Here is a 12,667-nt window from a genome sequence, read left to right on the forward strand (position 1 = left end):
GGCACATCCCTTCCGCTCTCAGGACCTCAGTTTCCCAGGTTCCTTCAGGCTCCTGCCCAGGTCTACTGCCTGACCTGACAGCTCAGCAACAGGGGCCAGGACAAGTTCTGGACGACATCCAAGTGACAGGCCATCAGTGGAGGTCTTCATTTGGGGAAGGCAGAGGAGGGAGGAGGGAGGATGGAGGAGGAAGGAGGAGGGAAAGCTGAAGTGATAAAAGCAGAATAAAGGGCCTGGTCAGTGACTGCTCACACTGGGGTGCCCTCACCCCAAAGTGAACTTCAGGTTTGGGGCTCGTTATTTGAGAAGGACATCAAGGTCTTCATCAATGAACTGACATGCTGGCCAGGCCATAGAGCCCTGTGACATCTGGACAACGTTGTCAAACTCTAAACACTTTACAAAAGTAAAGGGACTAAGAGGCGTTTTCCTCTGTTACTTTATAACCCTTTCATACTAGTTGAACATTTTTTTTATAATGTATATGTACTACTTTATAATTAAACAAAAAACTTTAAAATGATTTTTTAAAAAAGAAAAGAATCACAGTGGAACATGAAATGGAATGTCAACTTTGGGGACGGGTCATCCAGAGGAGTCCAAGAGCCCCAACGTGGTCACGTGTCTCTGGTCCTCAGGTCATCACCCAGCCTCAGCCACAGGGCACCCGCCACGGCCGTGGCCCACCCTGCAAGCTTCCACTTGGTGCCTGCATGGGAACGCACCACCTGCCGTGGAGCTTCCTCCTGTGGGGCAGAGGAGGGGCCCAGAAGCCCACAGGAGTCAAGTCAGCAAAGTTAAGTTAATTTACAAAGTTATAGTAAAAACCACAATAGTGACCCAGTCCCTCCCACGCAGTATGAGCCCTGGGCTGCGCCGCACCCGCAGGTGGCCCGTGCTGGCACCTCACAGGGCAAAGGTGGTGAAGAAGATGTGCATCTTGGCCAGAAAGGTGGTGACGGAGCCCTGCCGCCAGAGCTTCATTTCCACGTCCAGGGCAAAGTCCCGGGGCTCCAGCACGGCCCGCTGCAGGTAGACCACGCCCGTGTAGGCGTTGAGCCTGCGCGTGCCAAAGTAGCCCTCCTCGTTGCCCTTGATGATGTTCAGGGCGATGGTGTCCCCCGTGAAGGCTGGCGCGGGGCCAATGCGGAAGATATGCGCAGGCACCAGGAGGCCCGTCTGGAAGTTGAGCTGGTAGTGCGTGATGCGCGCCGGCGAGTTCTGGCACTCCAGGAAGTCGTGGCACGTGGTGCGCTCGCACTTCCTGCAGGAAGGATGGGCCGGGTCACCCACGGCTCGCCCACCAACCCCCCAACCCCAGACAAGGACACAGATGGCACAGCTCAGCGGCAGGATCAAGGGCCAGCTCTCTCCCTAATGGCTTGGAAGCCTCAGGTAAGTCCCCTTACGTCCCCTGAGTCTCAGTTTCCTTGCCGGCGAGATGAGGTTAATAAAAGCTTCACAGGCTCACTGGAATGGGTGAGTTTAGCATGGCACTGGCCAGGCTCGTTAACAGCTCTTACCTGTCCCCATGCTCCTTTCTTCCTCCCTCCTGCCATCCTCCCATTCTTCCTTTCTCCTTCCTTTTCCCTCTGCCCTTCCCTTCCTCCTCCCTTCTCCCTTCTTCCCAGTGCACCCAGTGTCCCTCCCAAGTGCCGGGCCATGTGGCTGGTGGCAGAGTAGCGGTCTGTCAGTTCTGAGGTTAAGTGCAGTTAAGGGGCTGTCGCTTGCACTCCTGATACCCTGAGCTGGGGAGTGTCATGTCACAAGCAGCCTTGTGGAGGAGCTCATGTGATGCGGAGCTGGGGCCTCCTGCCCAGAGCCACATGAGCGGTGGCAGGACCCCGCAGCCCGGACAGGCAGCCCCTGAGACCCTGAGCCAGACCACCTAGCTACACCACTCCCAGGCTCCTAGCCCTCAGACACTGCGTGACAAAGAGTAAGTATCTGTTGTATTACGGTGCTAAATGTTGGTTGGGATAACTGGTCACACAGCAGTAACTACTATGTGTGTGTATGAGGAAGAGGGCTGGTGTCTTCTGTGTGTCTTTTCCCCTTCTTTCTCTCAACCCTGAACTCTCTACAAGGTACTTATATTTGTTTTGGTCACCTAGCCCGCAGACCCAGCAGTCAGGGGCTGGGAAGAGAGGGAGGTGGTCAAGGTAGGTGCCCATCTTTCAGCCTCTCCCCTGGATAGCACAGGACCAGGACAGGCTCCCTGGGACTGGGACTGGGGTGGGGACACTCACGTTTTGGAGACTTGGACATAGTTGGGAGGACACTCGAAGCGCAGGCAGCGGAAGCTACCCTGGATGTTGTGGCAGGTCTCAGCCTCGGAACAGTTGTGGGTACCCAGTGCACACTCATCCAGGTCTGGGGGAAAAGAGGGGCAATGGCAGGGTCCCCACAGCTGGGGAGCCCAGCCTGAAACTCCCCAGCCTGCATGAAAGGCCTGGGCCCCATGGCAGCCGGACCTGTGAGAACAGCCCACGTGCCTCCCTGCACACACATGCCCCATCTCACCTGCTCGGCACCCCGCAGCAGGGGGCCTGGCTCTAAAGTGTCAATCACCTCATGTCATGCCCTCCCAAGGCTTCTTGAGCTCCAGAATAAAGCCCAACTCCCTCCCTTGGATGTCGAGCCACACAGTGCAAGGCTCTCTGGCCTCTCTAAGCCCCTGCTCTTCCACAGAGGCCACAGTCCTGCTGGACAACCTTGGGCTGCCCCAATAGCCTGACCCTTATCCTACCCCAGGGCCTTTGCTGCTACCAGAATGCTATCCCCAGCTTTTCCTACTGCTGGCACCTTCTCATCTTTTAACTTTCAGATCTTGAGTCACCCCCGCCGGGATGGCCTCCCTGACCACTCTACAGTGGTTCTCCTGCCCCATCACCCTCCATCCCACCCATTTTATCATCCTCCTATGGCTCATCACGCTCTGCAACACACCGAGGCTGTTTTGTATGGCTGCATGTTTTGTATGTTTCTACCGTCCCCCCTCAACCTGGGCTCCAGGAGGGCAGGGGTGTTTGTCTTTCTCATTCCCATGGTGTCCCCAGTGCCCAGTGGAGTGCCTGCACGGAGCAGCACTCAATACTTCTTGCTGGACAGAAGTCCAAGACCCATCACTTGCAAGTCCCAACTCCGAGACGCAGAGCTATGAGTGAATGTCCCCCATGAGCAACAGATGTGCTCACGCTTCCTGTACATTCAGAAGCAAACATACATGTGCAATTCCAACAGGCACATAGGTTCAGCACACACGTGAGCACACACACACCCACACAGGTGCACAGAAACAAACACACAGAAGGCCCATTTGGGACAAAGAAACATACACATGTAAACGTCAACAGACATATGAATAGATACTGTTCACAAAAGCTCAGAGAAGCAGGGGTGGGGTAGGGGTGTGTGTGTGTGTGTGTGTGTGTGTGTAACCCACAGGCACCCTGGAGGACAAAAGGTCTTAGAAATGGGTTCTTGAGGAACTTTGAGGATGAGCTGCTCAGCTCAGAGAGGGCCGCCTCAGGAGGACTCCGGGAAGTCCCGTGGGGTAGAGGCAGGGGGTCTTCCAGGGACAACCACAGAGGGCTTCAGTTTTTGTTTTCCAATCCTCCATATTGACACCATTTAGGAATTTCTCCTCACAAAGTCCTCACACCAGCTCTGTGCAGCGAGGGTCACTGGCTTCCTCAGACAGAGGAGGGTGTGGAGGCTCAGAGAGGAGGGGCAAAGCCTTGCTCAAGGTCACACAGCAGCGAGCAGGACAGCAAGCCAGGCATGCCTGATGCCAAAATCTGGGATCCAATCATGATGCCAAGCTGACTCCTAACAATAACAACAACATAACAGTAATAATACCAACAGTCAGCCTGCCTCCAGAGTTTACCGCCTGACATCCCTGTGATGCCTGAGGGACTCTGCACCCACGCCAACCCCACGGGGCAGGTGCAGGTGTCCACAAATGTGCCCAGGGTCACACAGATGCCAGGGCAAGGCCAGGACTCAATACTCCTGGCCCGCCTCAGACTCTGGGCTCTTGGCCACCAGGCTCTCTTGTAGGGGGTCAGCTTACATCTGTTTACCTCTCCAGGCCTCACTTCCCTCCCTCCGTAAAATGGGCCCCAGGGTGGCGCGGAGGTGAGTGGGAGAAAACATGGCAAGAGGCCAGGCAGGGTAGAGCCCAACTGGGTGGTCCCGGGCTGCTGATTATTCACTAGTGGACTCCACATGGAGAGGGCCTCCTCCTGCTCCTCGGCCTATGCCCCGGGTGGCCCGCTCCAGTGACCCTGGAGCTTATGTGGGTGGGGCAGAAAGGACTTGGGAGCTTTTTGCTTTGGCTCTGGGCTGCTGCTGATGGAGATGCCCAGAAGGGAAGGGCTGAGGAGGGTGAGCGGCTGCAGCCTGGCCTCACCAAGCTCACGGGAGGCGGTCAGTCGCAGGTCTTCCCTAACGCCCCAGGGCCTCGCCCATCGGTGCCACCAGGCCCCTGGAGAGCGCGGGCTAACATGGGAGCTGGACTAGGCCCCGTATCTAGGGCTGCCATCGCAGCCTCATCAGAGACAGCCAGGGTCAGCCACAATGCAGATGTGCAAAAGTGGGTGACAGAGCAAAAAGGACGAAACAGGGGAGTCCTACAAAATGCAGCCCCGGAAGAGAGGCTTCCAAGGGCTTCTGAAGGACCTGAGGCCCAGAAGCCCACAACAGCTCAGGGGCAAGACCGAGAGTGCTGCTCAAAGCTGGCCTGCCCCATCGAGTGGCATGCAGAGATGGGCTCTTACTCCACAGAAGGAGCGGGACTCAGGGTGACTTTCCGCAGTGGGGTGTGTGTGTGTGTGTGTGTGTGTTTATATCTGCTTAGGGAAAGACTGGAGGGAAATGAATGCAAACATGAGCGTGGTTCCCTCTCAGCTCAGTCATGGGGTGAAATGTCCAATGAGCATCTACTATGTGCTGGGCATTGCTCTAGATGCTGGTGAGCCAGACAGACAGGGCCCTACCTTCATGGAGTGTGCATACCAGGGGAGAGGGCTGAGTCTAAATTCCTTCAGATTTTCCTGTCCTTTTTTTTTAACTATTGGAGAGAGGCTAAAGGCTAACGGAGACATTATCCAACACATTCTTTCCCCCAAGCCAGCCTCCCGGCACCCTGTTTGAGCCAAGAGACCTCAGGGTTTGGCCCAAGCCAGAACAGGAGAAGAGGACAGCCTCTTAGCTCTGAAGGTCAGGAGCTGCAGAAGTGGCTACATGGAGTGACCTGTGAAATGGATGAGGCCAGGGAGCCGGCAGCCCCCACTGTGCCCTCGCCCACCATGTGAGTCAGAAGGCTCTTCCAGAAGGAAGGTCTGGAGAGGAAGCGAGGGTGGCAGATGTGCAGGTGTGGGGCTCTACCTTGCCCCAACCTCCTGGTGGGGCTGGTGGCACACTGGGGGCCTGCAGAGGGGACCTGGCCTCGCCAGTTCTTCAACACAGAGCAAGTCGTTGGGGCAGAGGGGCAGCCACCCCAAGAAGAGGACGCAGAGACGGGGTGGCAGGCAAGCCCAGGCAGGAGAGAAGCGCTGGGGTCAGGTGTACCCACGATGGGCGTATGCCAGGTCCCGGGAAGCCCTCTTTAGTGGCCAGCCAGGCACATGTGGGCATCCAGGTGTCCCAAGCACCCCCAAGGTGCTTGGTGTGGGTCAGAAAATAAACAGCCAGGGACAGTCTGTCCTCAATGTAGACAGGTTTGCATCCTGAAACTCCTCCAAAAGCAAATGTCACTGCAGTGTCTGATAGGGCTTCCTTGAAGTGGCCACACTTGTGTTCTGCCACCAGGAGGAAAAGGGCCTTGGTGTCACATGTGAAATCACAATCCAGAAGGATAAAGTCGTATTTCCTGCCGAGCTGAGCACATGGTGAACAGAATCCTTACCTTTTACGGAGTCCATACTGACTTTTTTTAATTAAAAAGAAGAGGGCTTTGCAGCCAGCAAGACCTAAGCCAGCTTCTGTGGGCCCAGCAGGCCTCCCAGTCAGTGATTTATAGGGTCTTCTCACGGTCTTCTAACTTATGACTCTGATATGTTTGCATCCACCCACACAAAGCACCCCTTATGCATTGGGACTAGGTACACACATAAGGGCTGGAACCTAGGGGCACACTGCACTCTGACCTGCCCCATGCCACGCCACTCCACCCTGCCCTATGCTGCTTTCTGTTCTATGCTAATGGAAAGGAGAATACAGACAGCTGGCTGAAGTCTACTGACTTGATCTCAGGATCCACTGACAGGTAGCAACCACCAGCCTGCACCGTGCTGGGCTAACTCCAAACCCTTCTGGGAGCTAACTCTGACCCCTCTGCTTTTGTGGGCCAAGAAGATGCCCAAGGCTGGGCCAGGACCCTGGTCACACCCTGAAAGCTGCACCCCAGGGAACTCCAGGTTCTCAGCTCCATGTGTGGGGAATACCTGGCCACTGAAGTCAGGAGGAGGTCTGAGCTCTGTGGCACCAAGGGACCGAGGGGCCTAGGGAGCGAGGGGCCAAGGGGCCAAGGGGCCAAGGGGCTGAGAGGTTGGTTCTCCTGGGGCAATGACTCCTTCTGCGTCCTGGCCCCTCACCTTGCCCTGGTGGCTTACCAGGCCCAGAATCTGGTGGCAAATGGCACTGGACTTAGAATTATGACTCTCTAGTTGAGGAGGAACATTAAATACTACAGAACATGGTCTCTATCCAGGGACACAGTCCCCTCTCTTGCAAATTCCACAGGTGACTGCCCAGCTCTTGTACATCCTCAATAGCAGGGAATTGGGGGACCCTACCATTGTGCAGCCCCTCCCAGCTCTACAACAGCTCTGATGAGGAGAATGCCTTTCTGCACCAGGGTTGGGATAAGCCTCCCCATGACACCCTTCCCTACTCCCCAGGATCCCGCCCTACTCTCTGGTTCCACAGATCTGCCTGATCCCCTTGTCCCTGCATAACACTGCAGAGACTCGGGACACTGCCTGGGACCCCTGCGGCTCTTCTGCAGTCTCCTCACTGGGCAGGCTTCGTGCCTCCGTAGAACCATCCCATAGTATCCCTGTTCCACTCTCAGGGCAGGGTCCAGAGGTGAGCACAAGCCTGGAAGATTCTAAGCTGGATTGAGCAGCAGCAAGATTGTCACGTTCTTCATCCCAGGCACAACCTCAGTTAACATGACCACTGGTAGTATTGGCCATCCTGCATTTATTCACTGGGTGTGGGGGCTCCAAGTGCATGCAAGCTGTGTGAGCTTTTCTGTGCCTGCTTGGAGCCTGCCCAAGGCCCTGATGGAGGCAGGGGCATGTGGGGGGACTTGCTTACCCTTGCAGGACCTCCCGTTGGCCGTCATGGTATAGCCCTGCTCAGGGCATGCACACTGGTAGCTCCCTGGCACGTTGAGACAGCGGAAGGTGCAGAGGATGCCGGCGCCTTGAGCACACTCGTCGATGTCTGTCAGAGAGAGGTTCAGCCCCTGGAGAACCTCGTCCACCCACAGAGCCCAGCCACTGACAGTCAGCCTGTCCCTGTCACAGCCGTAGAGCTTAGGGGCCCATTTCTTAAATGAAGACAAGGACTGAGAGAGTAGAAGAGAGTTGCCCAAGGCCACGAAGCGAAACAGGACTCCCACTCCAGTGCTTATGCCCTAGGGCTGCTCCGTGACTACTGCTACCAGCTGAGGGGACAATCAGATGCCAGTCATGGGCACCTATGTAAACTTAGTTCTTCAGAAGTCGGGACCCTTCTTCCCATTTTACAGAGGAGGAGCCTGAGGTCAGAGTGGAGAGGCAATCTGCTCAAGGTCACACAGCCAGGAAACTGCAGGGCTAGGGCTTGAACTCAGATCTGATGCTAAAACCTTTCTGTGTCCATGGCCCAGGAGGGACCCTCGGGGAGCCTGGCACAAGGGAAAGGAATGCCTCTCTGGAAGGGGGCCCTTGGACAGGGGAGAGGTACCTGTGCAGGTGTGCCCGTCTTCAGCCAGCTGGTAGCCCTGGCGGCAGTAGCACTGGTAGGAGCCGTAGATGTTGGCACACTCCTGGCTGCAGCGCTGGGCCTCACACTCATTCACGTCTGCAGGGACACCAGCAGGCAGTCATGGCAGGGCCCAAGTCTGCCTTGGAGAGGCCATCCAAATGCTGTCTGACAGCCAGTCCCACCAAGCTCCCCGGCCTGGACTGGGGTTGACCCATGCAAGGGCCAGCTCTCCTGCCAGGCCTGGTGACTGGGAAGGGATCCACGGTTCCCTGGTGACTGGGAAGGGATCCATGGTTCCTCTCCCTGAGGCTGAGACTCCCAGAGGTCTCAGCCAACTCACCTCACCAGGAGAAAATGAGGAAATTGCCTCCAGGCTGGGGAGGGGCTGGGAAAGACCATGCCAGGTAAATGGGGCCGAGACTCCATGGCCCTCTGGCTTGGCCCCTCGCCCCCTCACTGAGCAGCCTGGTGGCCTTACTCCACTCCAGTCCCCACTGAGCTGGGGCAAACAGCACCATGAACACATATGGGAATAAGGTTACAGCCCCTCCCTCAGCCACAGGTGCATCCCGCACAGGTGGGTACACGGACCTTGGATGCCTCAGATACCCTATTTGTGGGTACAGATGACACAGAGACCCAGCCTCTCTGGACTGAGGAAGCTGGGGCCCCAGGACCTCAGCAGGGGAATTCAGGGCGGAAAACAACAGGAGGAAGGTGAGAGTGGAGGCCAGAGGGGTTAGGGCAGACAGAGGAGGAGGGAAGGGCCAGCATGGGTAAAGGTATGAGGGTGAAGGTGTGAGGGTGAAGGTGTGAGGGTGAAGGGTCGGGGAAGGCCCTGGGCCTTCCTCGGTGGGTCTGCCACTGCAGATACCAGGCGGCACAGGGTCAGAGATGAGGGCCAGCGTACCTTCACAGCGCTTGCCGTCCGCTGCTAGCAGGAACCCGGAGGCGCAGGAACAGCGGTAGGAGCCGAGTGTGTTCTCACACGTGTGCTGGCACAGGCGGCCTGGCGAGGCCCAGCACTCATTCACGTCTGTGGGAGGGCAGGCAGCAGGCACAGAGTGGGTGGCCCTAAAGCCAGCTCCCTGCACCCCCAAGGGCCATCCAGGGCCGAAGGGAAGGCTAAGTGGGAGAGGGACCCAGAAGGAAAAACAGGGAGAGGCCAGGAAAGGGAAAGCGAGAGGCAAAGAGACCAGGTGGCGGGGAGGCAGCAAGGGTGTTGGAGGAAGGTGAGAGGAAGAGGCCAGAGGGACAGACACAGGCAAAGCAAGAGACAAGAAGAGGTGGTGACAGAGACCAAGGGAAGCAGGAAAGACCAGAGTAAGAGGGGCAGAGCCACAGGGATGAGACAGGAGGGACTGAGAATGTGGGGGCGGGGGCCAGAGCCAGGCCCCGGCAGGCCCAGCAGGAGGATGAGGCCAGCTGGAAGGCGACCTTGGGGGCTCCAGCAGGTGGGCCCCACTCAGGCAGTGGAGGTGCTGGGCATGGGGAGGTGGAGTGCACAGAGGGCAGGGGCCCAGCCAGGTGTTCCCCAGGGGTCCTGGCCACCAGCCTACCTACCGATGCAGCCCCGGCCGAAGGCATCCCGCTGAAAGCCAGCTTTGCAGTCACAGCGGTAGGAGCCGGGGAGGTTGTGGCACACCTGGCCCTCACCGCAGCGGTGCACACCCGTCTCACACTCATTCACGTCTGTGGGGGGTGAGCAAGGTACATTGAGGCCTGGGGCTCCCTCCACACACACCTCCCACGGGTGGGGAGGCGGGCAGGCTGGGCTGGCTCGCAGGGCAGAGACAGCTGGCCTTACCCACACACTTGGCCCCATCATCGCTGGCGTGGTAGCCGCGCGCGCAGATCAGCGGGTTCCTCTGGCACGTGTAGGAGCCCACTGTGTTGATGCAGCTGAAGCCTGGCCGACATGGCTCGGACAGTGACGTGCACTCGTTGATGTCTGCAGAGGCAGATGTAGGTGACAGGAGCCTGGCATGGCGTCCTCCCAGGCCCCAGCCCCTCCCAGGGCCACACTGGGAGGGGGTTGGTCCTGGGCTCCAGACCAGCCCTGGTCAGAGCTGCAGGGCCAGACTGTCCCACCCCTGTGCCCCACTACCCAAGGGATACACCTCCCAGAACCCAAGCACCTGAAGGCTGGCCCTACGCCCTCTCACATCTGCCCAACAGAGCAGCTGGAGGCAGGGCGGGATCGAGGCTGAGTGCTAGGATAACTACACCAACCACGTGCCAGGGGTCTAGGTGCCGGGGAAGTACAGCACATTAACAAGAAGTTTTGGAGGCACAGAGACTAAGTTAGCAAACCCTTTTTGGAAGGAGTTGATGGGGGGCGCAGAGCGGGTAGAATCTCAGACCCACTTGGGGACTAGGCTGGCATCTGTAAAACTGTTAAGTCTCAACCCTCGAGTACAGCATGGAATCACTCTAAGAGGTCTCACTAGCATTCTCTGAAAATGGGAAATTTCAGTGGGTGTCACATGCAGTACTGTGTGGGGACATTGGTGTTGCAGTTCTTCCTGGATGTGTGTAGATGTATGTGCCAGGTCATGATCTATCACATAGCCACTGCTGACTGGTTAAAAAACTGGATAGTCATTCACATCCAGTCCAACCCCACAGATAGCTTCACAGAGGCCACTGAATAATAACTCAGCCAAGGTTTCACAGCTCAAGGTAATAGGAGCAGCTATACTTTGGGGACAGTGGTGCCCCCAGGGTTGAACACTTGACATGCCCATTCACAGGTAGGGACAAGGGGGCTGGCAGAGGAATGGAGCAGCAAGCCGGCCTCCCTGGTCTCTAAAGCCCTCAAAGCCCCCACATTGCCTCCAGTAGAGCCCTAGGCTGGTGGTCCCCAGCCCTGCAGCCCCCGCTCACCCACACAGTTGCCTTCAGGATCCTGCAGGAAGCCATCCATGCAGCGCTGCCGGGCCTGGCAGTAGAAGGAGCCCTTGGTGTTCTGGCACAAGAAGCCCGCCTGGCAGGTGTGCGTGCCCATCGCACACTCATCCACATCTACAGCAGAGAGGCTGGGTGTCAAGGGCTGGGGGGCAGGTCCTGCCTTTACACCCAGCAGCCCTGCCCACACATCCCCGCCCTCAGACCCATGACCCTGATGGCCACAAAGATCTCCCTGGGAAGCTGGCACAGCCACATTGTTGCTGGCATGGCCTTTGTCCCAGGAGTAATAATGACGTGACCATGTTTACTGCGCTTCTCCTTGGTCCCACCATTGTTCTGGACACTCTGAGATGATTTATTTCCTTAATCCCCACACAGCCCTAAGAAGCAGATGTCATGACAAGCCCCATCTTACAAAGAGGGAAGCTGAGGCACAGACAAGGCTGTACTGCTGGGGAGCACTGGACCAGGGCCAGAACCCGGGGGACTGGCTCCCAAGCCTGCTCTGTTAGCCACTGTCCCACACTTGCAGGGGGCAGAAGTGGGGATGTCCCCACCGTGTGCCTAAATCTCTAAGGTAACGTCATGTGTTCACAGTAGCAAGAAGGCTCCAACCCCAGAGACTTTCTTTCTGTTTCTGGAACATGCCAAGAGTGCTTCCTCCCCACACCCAACAGGCCTTGGCACGCTGCCCCCTCTGCCTGAACACCCTCCCCAGGAGCTTCTCATTCAGGTCTCAACTCCAACACCACCTCCTCTGGGGCCTCCTTGAACCCACCACGTACAGGGGCCCCCAGCCCCCAGTCACTCTGCCATCTCTGTTTGCCTGTGTGGACCCCACTGCCCCAACCACGAGGTCAGAGAAGCGCCACAGCACCCCACCCTGGATCGCTGGTACCCAGGACCCGGCAGGCACATAAGAGCAGCTCAAGAAGTACTTGTTGAAAGGGTTGGATGAAATCCCTCCCTCTGCTTAGAAGGCTGGAATTTTCCAGTGAAAGGGACAGAGTGAGCCTTCTATGGGCTCCACCTCAATGTACAAACCAGGCCACAGCAAGGGGGATAACTGGCACCCAGACACCAGCAGGCAGGAGCAAAGCCGGGGTGGACCTAGCATGCCCTCACCCTGCCTCAGACTCCTATCTCCGCCCCAAACACCACCATTGTGGGGTCTTCCCACCAGCAGGAAAACCCAACTAAGGGGAGCTTGCTAGAAAGGAGGGGATGGAGAGGGGCATGGCTAGGCCTAAGCGTGGCCAGGGCAGGACAGGGGTGGGACCAGGGAGGGGCGGGGCAAAGCTGGCCATGGGGCGGGGCCTCCAGTTGGTCCTTCTGGGCCCTTCTCACCTTCGCACTCGCCATCCTTGAGGGCATAGCCTGGCTCACAGGTGAGTGCCTTGTAGCAGTGGAAGGAGCCCAGCGTGTTCACACAGTGCTCGCCCCGGCTGCACGTGTGCAGGTCCGTCACACACTCGTTGATGTCTGCAGGGAGAGTGAGGCCATCAGAGGCTGCAGAGTCCCCAGGACAGTGGCTGAGTGAAGCCAGCAGACCTTGGGCCACCAGGAGGGACAGAGCTCCAGGCCCCGCCCTCAAGGAGCTCACCATTCAGAGATGTGGCTGATGTCTCGGCACCCAAACATCCCTTCATTCAACAAAGATTTATTGAGCACCTGCTATGCACCAAGCACTGCTCTTGGCACTGGGTGTACATCAGTGATCAAGACAGAAATCCCTGCCCTTGTGGGGCAGACACTCAAGGGGAGAGGACACAAT

At 57.5% G+C, this 12,667-nt stretch overlaps 1 protein-coding gene across 2 annotated transcripts in view; it reads right to left on the reverse strand.

Annotated features, from left to right (window-relative positions):
• Positions 1-425: 425 nt before the first annotated feature.
• FBLN2 (fibulin 2) overlaps positions 426-12,667 on the reverse strand; it is a 93,051-nt gene continuing 80,809 nt past the window's right edge. For both annotated transcript variants that reach the window (XM_055259925.2, XM_055259923.2), the window contains 9 exons: positions 12,241-12,375; positions 10,870-11,007; positions 9,791-9,934; positions 9,547-9,675; positions 8,894-9,019; positions 7,963-8,079; positions 7,330-7,458; positions 2,250-2,373; positions 426-1,264 (listed from right to left, as the gene is read on the reverse strand). In XM_055259925.2, coding sequence (XP_055115900.2) covers positions 907-1,264; positions 2,250-2,373; positions 7,330-7,458; positions 7,963-8,079; positions 8,894-9,019; positions 9,547-9,675; positions 9,791-9,934; positions 10,870-11,007; positions 12,241-12,375 — 1,400 coding nt within the window. In that variant the 3' untranslated portion in view covers positions 426-906. The remainder of the gene's footprint in view (positions 1,265-2,249; positions 2,374-7,329; positions 7,459-7,962; positions 8,080-8,893; positions 9,020-9,546; positions 9,676-9,790; positions 9,935-10,869; positions 11,008-12,240; positions 12,376-12,667) is intronic.

The sequence above is a fragment of the Symphalangus syndactylus genome, chromosome 21, assembly GCF_028878055.3.
Source record: "Symphalangus syndactylus isolate Jambi chromosome 21, NHGRI_mSymSyn1-v2.1_pri, whole genome shotgun sequence".
NCBI lineage: Eukaryota > Metazoa > Chordata > Mammalia > Primates > Hylobatidae > Symphalangus > Symphalangus syndactylus.